We start from the raw sequence: 17,751 nt of genomic DNA, 5'->3' as shown, positions 1-17,751 counted from the left end.
GATAGGGGGCAAAATATGCTCTCTTTCTCCTTCCACCCATGTTAAGGGCTTCAGTCTGTAGCCAGCAAGAGGAGGCCCCTTGAAGGGGACTAATGATATGACTAGTGCTGTCAGCACAAGCCACAATTGGGCATTCAGCCAATATGCCTTTCCATAGGTGACTCCCAACAAATGTACATTTCAGGCCCCTACAGCTTATTTGAAAACCTTCCAGGAACAGTTTCTTCTGTTGAAATGTCCTCAAATGGCTTGAGTCTTTCCTTTTAGATAAAACCCTGAAGGTTGTGATGGAAAACTCTCCCTCTGCCCCTAGAATGCCCCCACAGGGCCATGTCCCCCATCTTAGACAACTTCTGGATGAAGCCACTGGGTAAGCTGGTGAGACAGGCTGAAAGGTCACCATTATGGAAATGATGCCCTTCGCTAGGTCTCCCAGCTTTCCCAGTGTCTTGTGAAATGAGAACATAAGTGAAAAGCAGCTGTTTCAACTGAACCCAGGTAAGAGAGAAGGGTGCTGATAGGAAAAAGAAGCACTTTGAATAATTTACCAACTCCACAATATCTCTGAGTGTTCACAGCTTTGGATGCCCAAATAGCCACACCCACTCTCATCTGTGGCTTTCCATAAGACTACCCCCTGATCCAATCAGACCAAATCTGGCCATGGTAAATCATGCATTGTGACCTCCAGGCTGGACTTGTTGCAGCTCTGTTATATCTAGGGATGAAGCTTCACTTGGTGCAAAATCCAGTAGCCCATTTGTGCAGCAACATGGGTCTTGGTGCCACACAAAGAATCCTTATTGAGGTTGCAGGAACAAACCATCCCAATGTGTAGAAAGAATAGTAAATATGGCAGGCGACCAGCTTGGCTTAACAATGAAATCCTTGCTGATCTTAAACACAAAAAAGAAGCTTACAAGAAGTGGAAGATTTGACAAATGACCCGGGAGGAGTATAAAAATATTGCTCAGGCATGCAGGAGTGAAATCAGGAAGGCCAAATCACGCTTGGAGTAGCAGCTAGCAAGAGATGTTAAGAGTAACAAGAAGGGTTTCTTCAGGTATGTTAGCAACAAGAAGAAAGTAAAGGAAAGTGTGGGCCCCTTACTGAATGAGGTAGGCAACCTAGTGACAGAGGATGTGGAAAAAGCTAATGCACTCAATGCTTTTTTTGCCTCTGTCTTCACGAACAAGGTCAGCTCCCAGACTGCTGCACTGGGCAGCACAGTATGGGGAGGAGGTGACCAGCCCTCTGTGGAGAAAGAAGTGGTTTGGGACTATTTAGAAAAGCTGGACAAGCACAAATCCCTGGGGCCAGATGCACTGCATCCGAGGGTGCTAAAGGAGTTGACTGATGTGATTGCAGAGCCATTGGTCATTATCTTTGAAAACTCATGGCAATCGGGGGAAGTCCCGGATGACTGGAAAAAGGCTAATGTAGTGCCCATCTTTTAAAAAGGGAAGGAGGAGGATCTGGGGAACTACAGGCCAGTCAGCCTCACCTCAGTCCCTGGAAAAATCATGGAGCAGATCCTCAGGGAATCAATTCTGAAGCACTTAGAGGAGAGGAAAGTGATCAGGAACAGTCAGCATGGATTCACCAAGGGCAAGTCATGCCTGACTAACCTAATTGCCTTCTATGAGGAGATAACTGGCTCTGTGGATGAGGGGAAAGCAGTGGATGTGTTATTTGACTTTAGCAAAGCTTTTGATATGGTCTCCCACAGTATTCTTGCCGGCAAGTTAAAGAAGTATGGGCTGGATAAATGGACTATAAAGTGGATAGAAAGCTGGCTAGATCATCGGACTCAACGGGTAGTGATCAATGTCTAGTTGGCAGCCAGTTTTAAGCAGAGTGCCCCAAGGGTCAGTCCTGGGTTCGGTTTTGTTCAATATCTTCATTAATGATCTGGAGGATGGCGTGGACTGCACTCTCAGTAAGTTTGCAAGTGACACTAAACTGGGAGGAGTGGTAGATATGCTGGAGGGTAAGGATAGGATACAGAGGGACCTAGACAAATTAGAGGAATGGGCCAAAAGAAACCTGATGAGGTTCAACACAGACAAATGCAGAGTCCTGCACTTACGACGGAAGAATCCCATTCACTGTTACAGACTAGGGACCGAATGGCTAGGCAGCAGTTCTACAGAGAAGGACCTAGGGGTTACAGTGGACAAGAAGCTGGATATGAGTCAACAGTGTGCCCTTGTTGCCAAGAAGGCTAATGGCATTTTGGGCTGTATAAGTAGGGGCATTGCTAGCAGATTGAGGGATGTGATCATTCCCCTCTATTCAACATTGGTGAGGCCTCATCTGGAGTACTGTGTCCAGTTTTGGGCCCCACACTACAAGAAGGATGTGGAAAAATTGGAGAGAGTCCAGCAGAGGGCAACAAAAATGATTAGGGGGCTGGAGCACATGACTTATGAGGAGAGGCTGAGGGAACTGGGTTTGTTTAGTCTGTAGAAGAGAAGAATGAGGGGGGATTTGATAGCTGCTTTCAACTACCTGAAAGGGGGTTCCAAAGAGGATGGATCTAGACTGTTCTCAGTGGTACCAGATGACAGAACAAGGAGTAATGGTCTCAAGTTGCAGTGTGGGAGGTTTAGGTTGGATATTAGGAAAAACTTTTTCACTAGGAGGGTGGTGAAGCACTGGAATGGGTTACCCAGGGAGGTGGTGGAATCTCCTTCCTTAGAGGTTTTTAAGGTCAGGCTTGACAAAGCCCTGGCTGGGATGATTTAGTTGGGAATTGGTCCTTCTTTGAGCAGGGGGTTGGACTAGATGACCTCCTGAGGTCCCTTCCAACCATGAGATTCTATTATCATTCCTGTGCTCTGCTCTCTGCACTTTCTCTTCATTGAATAGAGTATAATACAAAGACTCTGTCTTGATATTCAGAGATCACCAAGTGATTGGCCTTAGCTATGTGGAAACCTATATATCCCTTTGCAACCATGACCTCTGTTGACAGCTACTCTAGATGTGAAATATGAAACTTGATCAGTAGGGGGAGATATGGAGTATTGGAGACAGAACTTTTGCTGATATGGGACCTAGGCTTCTGAACTCTCTCTCTCTGGAAATAAGAATGACCTTGGACCTCACTGAATTCTGAACTAAATACAAATTCTGTTTCTTTGACTGAGCTTTTTTTATTTCCCCCCCCTCCCCCCTCACAGACCACTCATGCATAGGAGCCATGAGTGAGTGGGAGGAGGAATTCTGCTACCTTTCAAGCTATTACAACAGATGTAGAAAAGAAAGAGGGGTGTTCTTACTATTTGTGAGTTGCTGATATAAGAGGGTGATGAAGGCCAAAAATTTAAAATACCTAGATATTGTGCAATATTGTTAAAAATATAATATCAGAACCAGATTCTGATATTAGCTACTCCAGTGTAAATCTGGAGAAATTCCACTGAATTCCATAGACTTACTCTACTTTAACACTGCTGTAACAGGGACCAAAATCTGATCTCATTGTGGGTATCTATAAATAGGAAGGAGTTTGAAAATCTTCTTTTAAGGATACTTGGATATAAATATACTAGCACACAATTCAATGGGTCTTGCAGGTACTCACCATTTCTCAAAATCAGGCCTTAAAACCCAGCCCCTTATTCTTGCTTAATAATAAGTTTCAACTATTCTGATCTTATTTGTGTTCTAAAACATACAATTTTTGATGTTGCCCTTATTATTTTTCAGGTTAACAAATACAAATATTATTCACAAAATGCCGGAATGGACCCTAATTGCTGTTGTGTTGTTATCAGCGTAAGTACTGCAATTATTCTAAATAATGGATATGACATTTATCAAGAGGTGACATAATTCTAAGGATTAGAAAAATTATATAAAATATAAGGGTGTTTTTCTTTAAATCTGATTAACTATGCTAGGCACTATACACAGGTTTATTCACATAAATTCAACAGTGTTTCTTTTGCCAGCAGTTTTGTAGCTGTCAGGTTTTCAATAACAATCATTTGAAAATTTACAGCTTGCTTAAAAAATACTAAATCGTACAGACCTCAGGTCAGTGTTGTGGCGATTTTTTAAGCAATACTTCTCTTTTCACTCAGCTCTTCAAAACATTCATTTTCTCTCTGATATATAGTACTTTACAGCAGAGGCTTTGTTATATTTTGATCCAGTTATCTGTTGTGTAACCTATAAAACTTAGCCTTTGTGTATTATAATAGATATTACATATTCAATAATAGACTTTTTTTGAAAAACTTTTAGAATGGAAGAAAACACAGTGGAAAATACTAAAGGATACTTTCTATTACATAGTAATTTTAGGGTGTTCTTGCCTTTCTTAAATAATTCATTTTTCTCTACAGCAGGAATTCATTTGTTTTTACTTGAAAATAGGCAGTACATTAAAAAAATTATATACCCAAATTACTTTTCAACACACTGTTGAATAAACTTGTGTTTTGAGATAGAAAAATTCTCATTTTGCAACCATAACTTATTCAGACACATTCGGACTGGGATATTTAATTAAACATCCCCAATCTGCATTTAAACATACTTAAACCATTTAAAATGTCTAGACTCCTACATCATTTTAGTTTGCATGAGGTGAGATCTGGTCTTCAGCAGTTTTTTTCTTAATCATAAGCCTGATTTTTACATACTTCTTTTCAACATAATTCTGAAGTCATAAACAACGCAAACTATAGTCAATACATCAAGTAACTTTCCCCATTTTTATTCTCCAAATTAGTGTACAGGTTTAAAGTTAAATAAAGGCAAAATGTAAAGGTTTCACTGTTCTAAAACAGGCAGTTCTTTTCACAAATTCATATTAAACATTTAACATTAGTTCACCTTTTAAGAAATCACTGGTGGTTTCACACAGTGTCAGACTCTGCCTTTCAGTAGGGTTAAAACCATCAAGCAATCTTTGTATGTCTTTCAGCTTGAATTACAAGATTGCAAAAATCTTATTGCAGAGACTGTTTATTACCGCACTGCTGCTTCTTCTTTTGGGCTTCCTGGGTCACTGGAGCCTGTAGGACAGAGAAGTACTTACCAGACATTCACAGGTCAAGAAGTGTTGTGGGCCAGCCTCATAGCGTCCCCGGTACTGCACTTACTTTCTTTGATATTACTTCAGTCTGACACATTGTTCTGGCTTTACTGTCCCAAGGAAGGCTATACCAGTAGGCATTAGAGTAGGCTTCAGCGAGCCCTACATCTGTGTCACCCAGCCAGATACTGCTCAAATGATTCATTAAATCAGAACACAGAAAGTAACTTTACTTGAATGCCTTGGTATAAATTTTTTATCAACTGTAAGAACAAATCTTTTGTCATTTTTACTATACACTCTTATGGTTGAATTGGTAATTTGTGAAACAGATCTTATGAATTTTTCAGGCAGTTTCTTTACATTCAGTGAAATGACTATTTTGTTCACAAGTAAAATGTGTGTCTTTGGTCATCTGCTACACATAGTATTAATAATGAGCTATAAATGTTTGCAAACCTAATTGCAGTTTTACAGTTGCTTTAAAATGTAGCCAAGCAAAAGATGCAGTAGCGGGCAGTCTTTTCTACAAAGCCACAGGCTCAGAATAGGAGCTGTCTTACTTCTGCTTTCTAAGGGCCCAGTCCTGAGAAAAAGGCTTCAGAATTGGGCCATAAAATAGTGGAGACTAGAGAATATTCTTAATCTTATTCCAGTGAAAGCAAGAAAACTTCCATTGGCTTCAGTGGAATCCAGAATGGGCACCACGTTTGTTACAGAAGTGATGGTCTTTGGTTTCTAAACAATAGCCCAATTACCTCCTCCTGTGGAGACAGGAGTGCAGAGAGGGAAGGAAAACTTGAGGGTTCCCTTGAAGAATTTCCTCCCACTTCCTCTATCTGGAGAGAGAGTATTGATTCACTTCTGGAAAGTAAAGGGAGTTCAGCCTTCAGAACCATGGCTTAGTGGAGGCCAGGAACATCCAGATGGAGGTCCTATACATCTGCTCCTTAGCTCCTAACCCGGCTCCCTGGTAGTGCTGTTTCTCAGGCTGCTCCTGCTCCTGAAGAGGAATTCCATGGCATGGAGGGGCTCCACAGAAAAGCTTTAGGCTGGATTAACTCTCCTGAAGGTTCCATGGGGTCTAGAGGGGGATGATGCTTGTCAACAGCAGACTGATGGTCACCATGGACCCCCACAAAGAGCTTTCTGTGGGGTCTGGGTCAAAAGATGTTTGAAACCACTTTCACTTGCCGCTTTGACAGAGGGAGATAAGGAGGGCCTCTTCCGCATGTGCAAGTATCAACAGGGCATGATCTGGCCCCAGGGATGGGTGGTGGCTGTGTTATTCCTAGAGCCAAACAATGGGGTAGCGTAAGCAACAACTTGAAAAGAAGCTAATTGCACATCTCCCCAGCTTGGCTGAAAGGTGATATGATGGAAGCGCCTAATGTACAAATAACCTGGGGGATCAGAGGTGAAAAGAACATGGGCTAGAATGAAGGAGTGAGCAATGCGATTTAAGGGCTACACATCATAATAATCCACCTGTTTCATTTTCCAATTCAAGGAGACATGACAAACAAGTAGCCTCTCTCTGATTTGAGGACCTAAGGTGTTTTGTTTTTTAAAAAGGTAGCAACTGTGTCAGACTTCGCTTGCACCCCTCTTCTTAGGCACAGATACCGTGACTCATCACTTTCTTGTCACATATGGGTGTTATGTGCTGGAGAATGATATTGAGAAAACTTCCCAGTGCATTTTCATAGTACCCTGGATACTTTTGTGTCTGTGAACTCCCTGCTTTGCTGCTCGCCAAGGTTACTATTACCATTAGTGATGTCTCAAATTTAGCAGGATGTGATTACTGCTTAATAGTTTGTATTACCATGGCACAAAATTTTCCTTCATTTCCTTAGCAAGGTGTGTGTGTAATACATAGGTTTTCTTTATGTATAAAATATAGGCTATTAAGGTAGTAGAGCTACCTGTCCAGAGAACATCCAGATTAACACAGTCCAAATGATCATGATATCAAAAATTAATGTCCAATCTGAGCCCTTAATGAAAATCTAACCTGAGGCATTTCTATCTATCTGTTCAATATATTCTCATTTGCCATATTATATACTGTGCTTTCCTAGACTGCCCTTTGACATCCAGTGAAGAGGCTTACCCAAATATTACTGAATACTGCACCAAAGCCTGGCATGGAGCGGGAACAACTTTAAAATGATGCACAGACCAAATGCTTTATTCGCTTGCTAATTAGTTTTGTAAGTTCAGTGGTGGTGGTTTGCAGACACTCCTTTTAGGAATGTTTAGAGTTTACATTTGATATTATAGTAATATCTGTGATATAATGCAGTATAAAACAAAGTACTGGAAGATATAGCTTTCCCCCAAAGATCTTTGCTTGATATCAAATGAAGCAGATAAATTTATATATACACAGTATTTAAAGAAAGAGGAAATCGGAAGGTAGGGAAGATTGTATACCCCTGATACGGTCTAATGGAAAAGCTTTCAAGATATTCACAAGAAATGTCTGCTTTCATTTTATTTATCTGAACTGGCTGGTTCCAGTGAACTGTGGTCAGTTTCATCTGCAAAGTCCATGCAACAGTTTTTACCTCTAAAAGCTTGAGAGCATTTCAAAACGTCCTGGGATTAGTGGGTAAGCATTAGGATTCAGTATTTAAACAAACTCAAAACGACCATGATCACTAAACAAAAGCCTACGTTAGACATGTGCAGCCACTTTAGGTAAATGTGTCATGTGGAGATGTACTCTAGAGGTTTAGTCTCAGGGATGACAATGCAGGGACTGAAGAATCTGGATACAAGTGATTGTTTTTAGTTCACAGACAATATTTATAGCATACCTATTGCTCGAAAGAAAAGGCATAAAGAAATCTCTCTAAATTGTTTCAAGAGGAATTTGCCTTTTCAGAAATTTCTGTTGCATGTGTTTATGCTAAATGTTGCATTCTTGATATGTGAGAATTAAATAGACCTATACTGATTGTAAAAATATATTGGATGTGAGTTTACTCTGCAAAGTAACAATGTGAAAATGTCACTCTTACTTCACAGATCTGCTTCCTTTCTGTCATGTCTGTATAGTCAGTTATGTCTATTTAGTTTAATAACTAAAATAAGCTTTTATTCCTGTTACCCTAACAGAGACAACACATCTCAGAGCGAGTCAGGTGGATGCTATTTTGGCTAACAATTCTATTGATAGGTATTGAGCCAAATTTCAGCTGGAAAATCTTTCTTTATTACACATAGAACTCAAGCTGAATATTTTTCTAATCCCAAAATGAGTTTGCAGCACCAGCAGTTAGAAAAATCTTCATTTTTACTTGTAAAATTAACCCATATGGTCTGGAGCAGTGATACTCAAACTTAGGCTTGGGAGCTCAAGTGGCTCTTTAATGCATCTTTGCAGCACATGATATTAAAACACTCTGTGATTTAGTTACCAACCAGTCAGGATGCTTTTACTGTGTTATTACCAATTGTAGAATACTTGGTCAGTCATTTTGCTGTGAGAATGGTAGGTAGATAGATAGTAAATGAAACAATGAATTCATGCTTCTGTGGCTCTTTTGGGTAATGTTGATCGCTAATTTGGCTCATGAATCACTGAGGTCTGAGTATCACTGATCTGGAGTTCATGACAGTTATGGATCCACAGTGCCATCTTTACAGAGTTATTTTTTGAGTCACATTCCACTTTATAATTTAAAATGCAAAGAATCCAACTTTCACCCAAGTTACACTAAGCAAGATTATACTTTCTTCCATTTTTCTCATGTTTTTGATTAATAGATCATGAATGTTCAGAAATGGTTTGAAGTACATAGGATGAAATTCAATAAGGACAAATGCAAAGTACTCCACTTAGGAAGGAACAATCAGTTGCACACATACAAAGTGGGGAATGACTGCCTAGGAAGTAGTACTGTGGAAAGGGATCTCGGGGTCATAGTGGACCACAAGCCAAATATGAGTCAACAGTGTAACACTGTTGCAAAAAAAAGCAAACATCATTCTGGGATGTATTAGCAGCAGTGTTGTAAGCAAGACATGAGAAGTAATTCTTCCACTCTGCCCCACACTGATTAGGCCTCAACTGGAGTATTGTGTCCAGTTCTGGGCGCCACATTTCAGGAAAGATGTGGACAAATTGGAGAAAGTCCTGAGAAGAGCAACAAAAATGATTAAAGGTCTAGAAAACATGACCTATGAAGGAAGATTGAAAAATTTGGGTTTGCTTAGTCTGGAAAAGAGAAGACTGAGAGGAGACATGATGATAGTTTTCAGGTACACCTCTACCTCGATATAACGCTGTCCTCGGGAGCCAAAAAATCTTACCGTGTTATAAACTTGCTTTGATCCGCCGGAGTGCGCAGCCCCGCCCCCCCCGGAGCACTGCTTTACCGCGTTATATCAGAATTCGTGTTATATCGGGTCGCATTATATCGGGTAGAGGTGTACATAAAAGGTTGTTACAAGGAGGAGGGAGAAACATTGTTCTTTTTAACCACTGAGGATAGGACAAGAAGCAATGGGCTTAAATTGCTGCAAGGGAGGTTTAGGTTGGACATCAGGAAAAACGTCCTAACTGTCAGGGTGGTTAAGCACTGGAATAAATTGCCAAGGGAGGTTGTGGAATCTCCATCATTGAGGGTTATTAAGAGCAGGTAAGACAAACACCTGTCAGGGATGGTCTAGATAATACTTAGTCCTGCCATGAGGGCAGGGGACTGGACTAGATGACTTCTCGAGGTCCCTTCCAGTCCTATGATTCTATGAATGTTAAAGTGCAAATGAAGTTTTCTGCTAAACAGCAAGATTTCGCACTTATTTTTTAAGCATACTCAATTCTGCTTAGTCAGCTTATTAGTATAAATCTAGTATTTACTGTATGATACTGTACTTCCTCCTAGCACCATTCAGAAGCTACTTGGGAAATGTATGCAGTACAGTAATTTTGTAATTGCCTAGTGCAGTCATCACCTGCACATCTTACCGAATATGAAGAAGTTCACCACTACTTTAAAACTAAATTACAGTCTTTAGCCTCATCACTAATAGGGAGCACCAACATATAATGCTTCCCAGAGTCCCTTGTTGCACAGGATGAGCATTCACTGTCTTGCATACCTGCCACATCTACTTCCCTATGTAGGAGGAGACTGGGGTGATGGCCCCCTTTCAGGTGTCTTGCACCTGTGAGGTTATGTGGGAAGAGTCCATGTGTTTCTGTTTATATATGTATAGTAGTGTAAGAAGTGCCATCAGCCTCAGTTTTGAAGGGTGTGGGCATTGTGCGCAAAGAAATGGAATGTTTTCTAGTCCTTGGCCCTGTGAATGGCCAGGCACAATCTGGCCGTTACTTTGCCCTCCTCCTTGCCTACCCCAAAAATCCAAAATACCAATAAGATAGGAGGAAAATACACAAGTCAATAGAAATACTGGGATTTTTTTCCATTGATAAACACATGTTTTGGAGCTTCTGGAGGGAGTAACCTCATGGAAACTTACATTTATTTAGTTCATTCCCTGCCTTCCCCCACACACACTCCCTTTTATTTTGAATCCAGAAGCCACAAATACAGCTGGGAAGCGATAGTGCTTCCCCCACCACCTCATTTCTGCCCTTTGTATGAATAAAATGTAGCTCTGATTTTCACACCAACTCCAGCCCTTGCCCTCTCCTAAGGATAGCACACATTAAGGAAGGTAGTTTTGTCATGTTGACTTTCGTCCATTGGGGAAAGAGTTGTGTCAACACACTTCACATCATTTTGAATCTCATGCCACAGTTGAGCCCTGGACACACGGGTGAAAAATGATCCAGCCTTACTTATAAAATATATAGGAGTTAATAGTTCAGAAACTTTAAATTTTAATTATTAAAAATATATTTGATTCATTTAATTAAGAGTGTCTACTTTTTAGTTTTACTTTCCTTCTCCTTGCACCACACACACATTAGTATGCGTAATAGCCCAGGAATAAATCAAAAAGTTTGCTTCTACAAGACTCAAAAGTCTTTCCTGCACCTTTGTAAAGAAAGAAATAAGTTGACTGTATCAGGGTGATTCTGAAGAAAAGCAAGATGTTGATGATGTTGCACGTAATACAGTATATTTAGTAGCTCAGTAGGGTTGTTAGCAACAGGATTTAGACATAAAGTCTTGGCGTTGAAATTACTTTGGGTTCACCCACTGAGCAAACCTAATTGTAATATATATCATCACAGAGTGAATTACAAAGTACTAGCTTTATTTGTGATGGAAACGTCCCTTTGAAAATATACCTGCTTCCTTATTAATAGGTAATCTTTATACATTAAATGCAAACATTTTTATCATGAAACATAGGCCATCTGTTAGACAAATAACACTTTTATTCTTTTATCACAATCTTTTACATTCAAAGCTTTAATTTTATCTCAGTAAACTTTCTAAAGAATGGTCCGAATTCATTGGTGACATACCCTGTGCAGTTCCACTGACTTGAGTGAGATTTCACAGGGTGTAAATCTGTGTTGAATTGTCCCATTGTTTCTGAAGCAGGTGGAAAGCTACGCTTGAGAGAATTCAGAAAGGTTGCTGAAAGCCTGGTCTGCACAGACACATTGTACCTGCATAATTATTTCAGTTAGGGGTGTGGTTTTTTGTTTGTTTGTTTGTTTTGTTTTTTTTTCCCTTAAATCAAAATACTTGTACTGGTACAACCCTTAGAGGATTCAGTTAAACCTCTATAGCTGGAATAAGCTGCGCCGGTATAGCTGTGTTGACGCTAATGAGGTTGTATACTGGTATAGTTAAAGCCGTACAACTTTTGCGTGTAGAGAAGGCCTAAGATAACAGATAACTTTGGAAGACCTGCACTACCAGTCCAGTCCCTATGGTTCTCTGTTGTTACTGGTGGAGCTAAAACTCAGTATGATCTCAGGTACTTACTCCTGAGGGCATTCTGCGCCAAAAAATTAAAAAGTCTACGCACAATATTTTAAAATTCTGCAAGTTTTATTTGTCAATAAATAAATGCAGAGGCTCCAGCCTGGCAGTGGGGAGCACAAGCCACTGGCTCCACGAAGATGGGTGATCACCCTGCAGCTCCCCCATCCCCGGGACACAGACTCAGTGGTGAGGCTGCACCTGACCTTGACACAGCTCAAGGCCTGGGCGTGCCCCAGGAGCACCCTGGGGCTCTGCACCAGGCGCTCCAGGTGTGGGGCAGGCAGGTTCTCCCAGGCAGGATTCAAGTGTGGAGGGACTCGGTGTGGGGGGATCCAGGTGTGGGATGAGAGGATTCTGTGTGGGACAATCTGGGTGCAGGCAGCTCAGTGAGGGGTCTCGGTGTGGTGGGATCTGGATGCACAGAGGCTCGTTGGGGGGCGGGTTCCAAGTGCGGAGGCAATGGGATTTTGCCGGGGCTCAGCGGTGTGGGTATGGGGCACTCAGCATGGGGGCCTGGGTGCTGAGGGAGTGGAGCTTAGTAGGATGGGGGTCTTGGTGCAGCTAGTTTGAGGTCAGTGGCATGGGAGTCTGGACCTGGGGGCTCAGGGTGGTGCAGAGCAGTGGGGCTCTTCAGGGTGGGGGTTTGAGTGCAGGGAGCTCAGTGAGGGGTGGTCAGTGCAGGGGTGGGAGTCCGGAGGCATGGAGTCTGGGTGAAGGGGGCTGCAGATGCAGGGGTTGAGGTTCAGTGGGGTGGGGTTCGGGTATGGAGGGCTTGGGGGGTTCTGGGTGTACAGAGTGAGGCTTGGCGGGGGTGTCCGGGTATGGGCAGTCCAAATGCACGAGGGTTGGGCGGATGCGGGAGCAGCTCCCCTTATAGTGACCCCTTCCCCTGCAGATGAGGAGTGATGGGGCAGGAAGCAGGGGAGGATGCTGGGCTTCCTGCAGCTGGGGGAGGTTTCTGGAGCTGGGTTTGACACAGCCCCTGGCACTCCTTGCAGTGGAGAGGAAGTCCCGTCCTCTCCTGCCTCCAGCCCAGCGGGGACTAGCAGCTGATCCCAGCTCAGGGTAGCAGCCACTGGCTGGGGTGTCCCCAGCCCTGCAGTGATTTACCTCTCCGCTGGTTGCTCAGGGTGCCTGAAATGATGTGCCTGCATAGCTAGAGAATGGTGCATGACTGCTCTTGCAGCTTCCCTTTGCTTCCCTGTCAGAAAGTCATTTTTCTGCGGGGAAGCAAAGAAATCTGCGGGAGACATGAATTCTGCGCACGCGCAGTGTCGCAAAATTCCCCCAGGAGTAGGTACTAAACTGGGGCTATCTAAAAGGCCAACACTTAATCCTTGGGATTTTGGTTTGCTCTCTGTCTTAACATCAATTGAGAATCGCAGATCTGTTATCGCAAACAGTGTTGCCATACCAGTGTACGGGGACAGTAACAGGAGAAAGAACCCTTCCATTTGTCTCTGAATACAAAGAGCTGCAAAATCCCATGTTTTAAAAAAAAGAAAAAAAAATTATGGCCTTGAAAAAAATGTAGCTTAAGATTCATCCAGCAGATATGGATGCTTGAAGGCCTGGAGATGGTATAACTTAGTGGTTAATGAGTGTGCAAAGATCGATAATTGTCAGTCTTCGCTGTCCAAAGGTAGACTATAGAAATTATTAGATGTCTGAAAAGACTTTGATTGGAGAGGAGAAAGAGGATTAGAACTGCTTAATTTTTACAGAGGCATATAAAATAGTGAATGCCATAGAGAAGATCATAGACTCTCAGGGTTGGAAGGGACCTCAGGAGGTCATCTAGTCCAACCCCCGGCTCAAAACAGGACCAATCCCCAGACAGATTTTTGCCCCTGAGCCCTAAATGGCCCCCTCAAGGATTGAACTCACAATCCTGGGTTTAGCAGGCCAATGCTCAAACCACTGAGCTATCCCCCTCCTATTTATTTTCTGATAATACAGGAACAAGGAAACATCAGATGAAATTTAAAATCAACCTTTAAAACCGATAAAGGGAAATATCTTTTTTTTTTTTTGCACCATCTCATAATTAACTGTGGAAGTTGCTGCTCCAAGGTATCAGAGGCTAAGAAATTAGTAGATTTAGAAAAAAGATGAGATACGTACATTGATAAAAACATCCACTGTTACCTCAGGTAGAATACAAACCCTCAAGTTTCAAGACATAAGTCAACCGCTAATTTCCTGGAGTCAGGAACAGACTTCACATACAGGTACGTTATTCCAGAATTATCTATTGTGAGGGTTTTCCTATCTTCACCTCATTCATCTGATACAGTCCACTTTTTGAGATATGTTAATAGTTTAGATGAACCACTGATCTGATCCAGCACAGTGATGGATATGTTCCTAGTGAAGAACGTTAAAGTAATGGGAAAGCAAATAAGGTAACATGGTGTATGGTGCAGTTTGAAATGTGCTTATTTTTTGTATTCATGAAAACAAGCAGAAAATATTGCCTCTTTGGGGAGGAAAAGGGATACATGTCATTGTCAAGAAGATGATGTATACAAACTGTGTCTCTGGGCAACTGGGATAAGGCCAAGAATTAGAAATGTGGAAGTTCCATTCTAGTGTGTTGGGAATCCAGAAGAGTGTGTGGCTTTTATTGACAGAAGGAATGCAATTAGAGCAAGCAAATTGAGGATGAGAGGGAAGCTCTCATATTAGTAGAAGGATCCATAATTGACTGCAAAATTAAAGCTGACTGGTAATGGATAGAGAAAAGTTGATCTTTTTCTTTTTTTAAGCTGTATATTGTAGTTTAGTACAGAATCCGCGTTGATGAAGGCACTTAAAATTAGTGTACGGTATATTTTGTTTAGTTGAAACTAACACTATCCCCAAGTATTTGTATACAGCTGTTTTCTTTAAATATTGGTCTGTTGCTGTTTCTGTAATCAGTTGTTTTATGTAATATGTTGTTTTACAATAACCAAGTACCCCTAATGTTTCACATTAATTTTATGTAAAAACAGCAGGAAAAATCTTATTTAATAATATAGGGGTAAAGAATTGGAGACATTTGCCTTAGCAGGACAGGGAGAAGATATAATGAACCAATACTTTCACACTTAAACAATACTTTGATAATTATATCCTGAACCTGCAAAGCACTTCAGCATGTATGTCATCGAGCTGCTCATAAGCAATGGGGCTACAGCATGAGCAGAGTTATGTATGTGCTTAAGTGCTTGGAGGTCTAGGGCCTTAGAGTATTATTTTGCATTTAATAAACGCATTTAGTATGCATACTCTATATGGTCCTTCCCAAAAACAAACAAACAAAAGGTATAAATATCTTAAGATTGTCTGTCTGGTGATGTCAAAGTCATACGTAAGTCACTCGTAGCAAAACTGGGTGTTTCTGAGAAGTGGTTTACAATGGAATGTTTTTAGAGGGACGAGCGTAAGTTAAATACAACCAAATGCCAGCCTTCATAATTTTTAGTATTCTGTCACAGGTCTAGTCTCTTAACAATACCTACTTTTATGTAGCTTTACAAATGAGAGTTAGTAGCATTCTCCCCGTTTTGTAGATGGAGAAATGGAGGCATAGAGCAGTGAAGTCACTTGCCTAAGGTCACACAGGTCAAAAGCAGAGCTGGGACTATAACTTTTAAACAGAAATAGTAATGCTTTTAGGCCAAAATGTGTATACCTACTCTGAGTGGGGTTAGGAAAAATAGTGCATAAAAAGCCGGTGGCTGCCCAGAGCGCTGTCTGCACTAATGCTCTCATTGTTGCTACCGCCGCTGGGGCTGTGACAACATTAGCAGTGCATGGGAATTTTTTTGAAAGAAAATCCCCTTTGAGAAGTCCAGGACTGGAATAGCAGGGGTTTTGCAAACAGTGAAGTTTAATCAGAAAAATATTGATGTGCTTATCTTTCACATCCTTCTTTTAAATGTGGACATATTTAGTAGCAGCAAGTCTATTCCTGGCTTGTCTCTTTACTCAGCTGCATTATTCAAAGTGTTTGGTTTGTATATTGGACTGAAAAGTAGATAATCAGATTATTATGTTAGAAAGTTCTAAAACTAAACTATGATCAATTTTATGGTAAATAGTTTCCATAGTAACTGAGTGCAGGTGGGTACATTTATAGAGTATTGATGAGTTATTTACCTGGGTGGATTGGACCGTAGTTTTTCCACCTGCAACACACTGTATATCTGAATCAATTTTTACCAGAGTTTTTCCATAGCATTCACAGAGAGTACTGACAAGCAGTAGCAAGGAGAGACTTTTACTATTCACTACTAAATTCATTCATTTTTCATAGCTGTTTATGCAAGAGGTTTTTCATTTTATTTATAAAATATACTTGGATTTTTGTGCAAACCATGGATATATCTAAGTATCCAGAAGATCTGTGGCCCATTGAAGTAGAATGTGTGTTTTGCTTCACAGAGAATTGTAATTTTACAGAATATTTACAAGGTCCTTGCTCTGAAAAGCTTCCATTCTAAGGCCCTAGTCTTACCAAGATGTACGCATGTGCTTAACTGTATGTATCTGAGTAGACACAGTGACTTCTATGGGACAGACTCACATGTGTAAGTGTTTGCAGGATCAGGTTCTAACTCCACCCAACATAAGTTGAGAAATATGAAAAAAACAGGAAGGTATGATCAATGCGGAGATCAGTGTAAGAAAGTTTAATAAAAATAGGACTTGAGGGGTTGGATGGGAGGACATTTGATTCATAAGGAGCTGATCTGAGAATGGGAGGTGGAATAAAAGGAGGGCCAAAGTCAAGAGAGAAGGAGAAAAAAGCAGTAGAGTATAAGAAGTGAGAAGTATCTTTGATCTGTTGGTCTGGTTAGCAGAGGGGACTGACTTCAAATAAATGGAATCCTTTAAATTAGGTCTGACTTGGTGATATGTATCTGGGGGGTGGGGGGACTACATTTCTGGAAAGCAATTTTATTTATAGCAAACAATTGATACTTATTTCTTCTGGGGTTTAACTAACAAATTACTTAATTATAAACCAGCCAAGTGAAAATCTTTTGGAACAGCTCCCAAAATAAGTGTTATGGCTTTAAATGCCAAGAAATATTACAAGCATTGAGACATATATAATATTTATATTTACACCACTAATCAAATGGGTTATCTAGGTGTTGTATCCTAATTTAGTTCTGATTAATATATGAGTATATTATGTTTCTAATACAAAACAGTGGACCATATCCTCTGGTCTGTCTGAGCTGAGCTTGGCATAGGACCTGGGAGAAGAAAGTAAAGATGGCTTTGAGCCATCTTGATGCTTCCCTTCACTTAGTGTCTGGCTGGAGACTGGTCTGGTCTACAGTGTGAGTTGGAGCAATCTCAGGGCTGCTCTGTCTTGCACCTGACTGCCCAAGAAGTTATTCTCAGTGTTGCCAATTCTTGAGACTTTTATGATAATATTTGGTATCTTAAAAGCATAGCTTCTGAAGTCATGTGATTTGGTGAGAATTGTAACTTTACATTAAAAATATAGTGTCTAGCCCTTATGGGCTGCAGAGAAAAGTTTGAAAACATGAGCCCTAAAGGCTCAAAAACCAGCAGGCAAATAAATAGAACCCCCAAATTATTTTAAAATCTAATATTTAATCCAGTCTTTTTAATCCACATTTTTAATATGTTGGGGTTGGCAATACTGCAGTTAGACCTGGGGATCACAGAGTGTAGGCCTTCTAATTCCCCCAATGTCCTAGGCCAGGCCATGGTGAAACAAAATTCCCAGCTACCTGGTTAAGCTGGCTTCCC

General features: G+C 41.0%; 1 protein-coding gene across 1 annotated transcript in view; it reads left to right on the top strand.

Moving 5' to 3' along the window:
- Positions 1 to 17,751, top strand: part of LOC113407398 (putative RNA polymerase II subunit B1 CTD phosphatase RPAP2) — a 68,506-nt gene that overhangs the window by 35,186 nt on the left and 15,569 nt on the right. Inside the window, exon 11 of the mRNA XM_026655864.1 lies at positions 3,715 to 3,783. Within this exon, the coding sequence (XP_026511649.1) occupies positions 3,715 to 3,783 (69 nt within the window). The remainder of the gene's footprint in view (positions 1 to 3,714; positions 3,784 to 17,751) is intronic.

Source organism: Terrapene carolina, unplaced genomic scaffold (genome assembly GCF_002925995.2).
Source record: "Terrapene carolina triunguis isolate 2854851 unplaced genomic scaffold, T_m_triunguis-2.0 Scaffold211, whole genome shotgun sequence".
NCBI classification, from domain to species: Eukaryota; Metazoa; Chordata; order Testudines; family Emydidae; genus Terrapene; species Terrapene triunguis.
Note: the sequence above shows the minus strand (reverse complement) of the source record. Positions and strands in the feature narration are given on the sequence as shown.